This window comes from Anarhichas minor, unplaced genomic scaffold (assembly GCF_050575085.1).
Source record: "Anarhichas minor isolate MPS153535 unplaced genomic scaffold, ASM5057508v1 ptg000058l, whole genome shotgun sequence".
NCBI lineage: Eukaryota > Metazoa > Chordata > Actinopteri > Perciformes > Anarhichadidae > Anarhichas > Anarhichas minor.
In genome coordinates, this window is record NW_027466504.1 from 6377493 (window position 1) to 6382500 (window position 5008).

Genomic DNA, 5008 nt, shown 5'->3' on the forward strand with positions numbered 1-5008 from the left:
TAAGTGGATTAGGAGTTTACATTCGGCAGGCGTTGCAGTCTGGGTAATCGTGTATCTCTGCTCTTGTAGAACGGTCGCATTTGCAGCTGTGTGTGACGGTTACATGCTATTTGGATGCAGTGTGTCATTTGCTTTAGATTAAGTTTCTAGTAATCCAGCGGGGCCTGGAGGAGCAGCAGGGTGGAGCTCCACTCCTGGCCGGAGGCGGAGCTGCTGCTGCCTGGAGGCATTAGTAATACTGGAGGTTAACAGCCAGCAGACTAAAGGCTAGCAGGCTGGGAGGCAGACTATAGCAGATAAACTGGACCCCAGTAGTGTTCAAAGAGTCCTCTACCCGCCCAGGGAGCACATTCTTCAGCCGGGGCCTTGAAGAAAGTCCCCGGGCCGCTGATGATGTGGCTGCTTCTCCGTCCTCTCTGCTGGAGGCGAATCTTCAGCCCTTTCAAAAGGCCCACGAGTTTAATAGTCACCTCATGAAGATCAATGCTGGGTCCATGTCACGGTCAGGTCATACACCTTTAAAGAGGACACAGATACAGGACACCAGGCAGGCAGCTTTAATACAACTTACTAGAGCTTTAATGTAACAAAGCTGGCACCGAAAACAAGCAGATACAAAAAAATAAATGCAAAAAAATGACCTAAATAAAACTGAAATTCAATAAAATAAAATATAATTTATCAGCAAAATTATCCACTTTCCCCGAGAACATCATTATCTCTGATGTCCAGACCTTCTGAACACCTGAGGCTGACACTACGGCCACTTTAAGGAGCTCAGTTGTCTTGTTTTGTTGCTTCTCAGAGAAAAGACACGAGGTGTTGAGGGAGGAGACAAGGACATCAAGGTCAGTGAATGTGGAAAACACTTATTTTATATTAAAGTGATTGTGTGTCCATAAGGTGTTTGTTGTTTCTGGGTGCTTCAGAAAACGCTGGAGGAGCAGCAGGAGAACCAGAGGGAGGCTCATCAGCAGCTCAGTCGCCTCATCTAAGACGAGCAGAGGATGCAGGACGAACTCAGAGGAAGGAGACGCAAGTAAAGCGCAATATCGTGTTGAAGCTTTCATTGTTTCAGTAGTATAGTATGCCATAAAAACTTCAAAATATAGAATGTCATAAAAAATGTCAGTGTATTGTATGTCATAAAAAACGTGATTAAAAAAGCCTGAGAATAGTTTGCCATACAAATGTCAAACATGTCATAGTATAGTTTAGGGCTGCAACAACTAATCAATTATATCGATTCAAATTGATTATAGGATAGTTGGCAACTAATGTCATCATCAGTTAGTTGGGTCGATGTGACGCTGTGGAAACGTCTCCTCGTGGCAGTAAGCCAGCCAATGAGAAGCTCACGTGATGAATTCCCGGAAGTGATGCTGCCGTCTCGTTTAAAGGCCGAGACAAAGAGAAAAGGCAAACCTCTGATGAAAGACACTAACTTAACAGCAAACGGCAGAGACAGTCAGAAGTGAATGTTTTATTTTTCAGAACTACTCGGATGTTTTACAAGAAAATAAATCCTGTGTTCAAGTAAAAGTACAGAATAATAAGCATCAACATATAGTTTAAAGTACTAAAAGTATTCATTATGCAGTGATTATATTATTGCATTATAGTTAATGTGTTCATCACTGAAATGTTGCAGCTGGTATGTGGGGCTCATTTGAATCACTCTGTATTTCTGGGTAGTTAAGACTAATAATACAAAATCATTCATTTATTGATTTATATTTATTATTATTATTCAAAGTAACTATCAACTAAACCTGTCTACTAAATGTAGTGGACTTAAAAGTACAATATATTACTTCTCAGATGGAGTTATATTTTTAAGTATAGTAAGTCAAAAAGTGGTAAAAAGGCCAGAATGCTCTGGCTTTTTTTTTTTTTTTTTTTCAACATACTAACCTTTTTTACAGCATTGTATATCATGAAAAAAGTAAAAATTTTGTATATGATCAAAGTCGTGATCAAGTATGTCAGATATTCATAAAAAGCCATTGAAGATTATGTTTAATATATATTATCTGAAGACATCACAGTCGAGTGTTGAGCCTCTCAGAGGAGCCAGGAAGTGTGACGGACAGCTGACCAACTGGAATGAGCTGCAAACCAGCTTCCAGTACGTCCACCGCAGAGTCTCCACTCGAGAGACGTTTGAAGTCTGTGTTGTACAGACATTAGTTTAGAGATCCATAGTATTGGTTCTGTAAAAAAGTATTTTCTCCAGTGTTGAAGTGCATGTGCTGAGCTTGTGGGAATGTTGCATTTAAACACACACACACGCTGTTCCATTCAGTAGTTTATTAATCAGAAACACACAGGAGACAATAAAAAGAATAAAGTCAAAATGTCACCGGACAATCAGTCTCTAGAGTCGTGAAAGACATTCAGAAATGAAATATGCTCCGGACTTCCTAAATGTAACCCAATCACAGGTACTTCACGAGATAAACAGTGCACGGCTCTGTTGCTGATTCCTTCTGAACACTGCATGAAAGCGGCTTGGTCTCCATCCACAGGTGCTGTCCAGCTACGGCCTCTAACTAAGCTGCTGCTCTTTGGCTTTGCACTACTAAAAGATCATAGTGCCTTTTTTTTGTTACTTTAAAATAATTGAAATGATTTTGATCAGGTTGAAACAGCAAAATGCCGGAAAACATTGAAGAAGCTTTTGATACAACACAATCATACAGGTACTCCCTTACAAACGTTCCCCCCCAAAAGCATTCTTTTTAAAACTGCAGCATCATCATTTGAGCTAATGAACTCGGCCTGAGAGCAGGTAAGGAGGGGGAAAGATTCAAGTCGGAACTTTCTGGCTGTTTGAACAGAGCGGTTTGACTCAGCAGAGCCGGTTAGCGCCCGAGAGGGCGGGTCACGCTCGGGTGGCACCGACGCCACCATCGGCCCACCGGCAGCCACTCGGAGCGGACAGAGTCCTGGACCTGGTTCAGGTCGGAGGTGCTCAGCAGTGTGAAGCCACATCTCACGGTTCCCTGTCCACATCGTTCAGTTTATTGCTTAGTGAGAGAAGTGCATATATTGTTTGTTGTTTTTAACCCCCTTTTAGACATTCAAAGAAAAAAAAAAAGCGAGCGAGAGCACAGCCCAGCAATTTAGGAGGGTTCGAGTCTCCAGGGTTTTGCCCCGGATCGGACCAGGAGCAGTCCAGTGCAGCCAGAAACTAAATACTGCCCCCCCCATCCCGGAAAGGCACAAGCTGCAGAAAGTCTCACATGCAGACACAGAGTGAGAGAATCATGACAGTCTCCCTGGAGCTTTCCAAACTAAAAGAAACAAATACCGTCGCTGTTATTTCTTCAGTTTTACAAAAATAACTCGGAGGATTTGATCACAATCAGTGATGTGAACAAAGTAGCCTAATGACAGACGGATAAAAAGTATTTTTCTTTTATAATCAATCACTAGTAAAATGCTAAAAAAACAGCATAGAGGTACCCCTGAGGTGTATGATTACATACTACTGTAAAAATGCAATAGAATTAAAATAAAAACTATCTTCCAGGGCACGGCTCTCCGTGTTTAGCAAACAGCTCCTCAAAGGGTCCCAACGCTCCACCAGTTCAAAAGCAACAAACACCTGCGAGGGTTAAAACCACAATTACTCAGCAGACGTTCTTCAGAAATGCAACAACTTGAATAAAATGTTCCGTGTGACCGAGCGTCTTTTAGGTGGTCGGGAGAGATAAGATGGCTAACAAATAAAAAGAGAAGACCTTCATGGAGCAGACACAATAAACCAGCTATCATTCTCAAAGCAGCATGTCTGAACAGTTCAAATAAAAACGCCTCCTACTGTGAAGCCTCTGCAGTATACTTGGACTTGATTAAAAGGGATCGGGCCCCTCGTCTCTTTTATTATTGTTACAGTTGGTTCTATTTCCTCTACAACAGCCTGCACAGTGTTGTGATGCGTGTGAGACGAACAACATGGAGGTGAGTCTGGAGTGACCTCATCGCAGCTCTGTCCACAACCACGGCTAACTGTGGGAGTCAAATGCACGCGTTTCTTTTTCTCCCTCAAGCAGCTCTTCTAGTGGCTCCAGCCGGCCACTCGTGCACACGCGCGCATTCACATGCACCCGGCAAACAAACAAACAAATAAACACACACACACAGGATCAGTCAGATTCAAGTCTTCCTGACAGGAAGCGGAGGGGGGGGGACCCTCCCCAGCGCCTCCTTGCTGCACGTCGACCTGCCGGCCTCTCTCACAGTTTGGCGGCCATGAAGTTGATGTGAGGCTTGACCAACGGGAAGAGAGGCAGGCTCCTCTTGAACTCCGTCATGTCCTGAACCAGCGTGGGCTACGAGGGAAACAACACAACATTGTGACGTCTTCACATTACTCTGCTTCGTCTGTTCAACTCCCCTTTGTGCTACATGCACCATGTTTCGCACCATGACACCGTTAGTGCGCTTGTTCTGCCAGGATAGTCTTTCTAAGTTACTTTTTTTTCTTCATCTGTGAAAACCTGTCCAATGCTATTCTATATTTCTCAACAAATCCCATGAAAAGGACCGAGACCAACAATGAGTGAGACAGTCTCTCCCTTCATTATCCTGTAATGTCTGTGACGGACCAAACAAACATATATATATATACATGTTCATGTTTAAACTAGAATTACTGCCTCGCGATTATGTCTCATCCAACCAAACATGTTGCAGTTTACATCATCGTGGGTCCAAAATGTCATCATCATGTCATCATTTTATCCAATTAAACATTTCTCATTGTTTAGGACTTAAGTCGCAAATATAACATATCAAAATCAGACTGAACTGAATATGAATATGTCTCACATAGAAGCGTAAACACAGAACATGACCGTTACCTGTGGCAGGGAAGGAGCGGGGGCCAGGTTGACATCATTCTGAGCGGGGAACTCTCCCACTATTGGACCTGGTAAACACACACACACACACACAGGTCAACCTGACACGGAGCATCTAAACGAAGCCCATGAAAGCACCA

At 43.1% G+C, this 5008-nt stretch overlaps 1 protein-coding gene across 3 annotated transcripts in view; it reads right to left on the minus strand.

Annotated features, from left to right (window-relative positions):
- Positions 1-2295: 2295 nt before the first annotated feature.
- Positions 2296-5008, minus strand: part of ide (insulin-degrading enzyme) — a 29580-nt gene continuing 26867 nt past the window's right edge. For all 3 annotated transcript variants that reach the window (XM_076077370.1, XM_076077369.1, XM_076077371.1), the window contains 2 exons: positions 4869-4936; positions 2296-4337 (listed from right to left, as the gene is read on the minus strand). In XM_076077370.1, the coding sequence (XP_075933485.1) occupies positions 4242-4337; positions 4869-4936 (164 nt within the window). In that variant the 3' untranslated portion in view covers positions 2296-4241. The remainder of the gene's footprint in view (positions 4338-4868; positions 4937-5008) is intronic.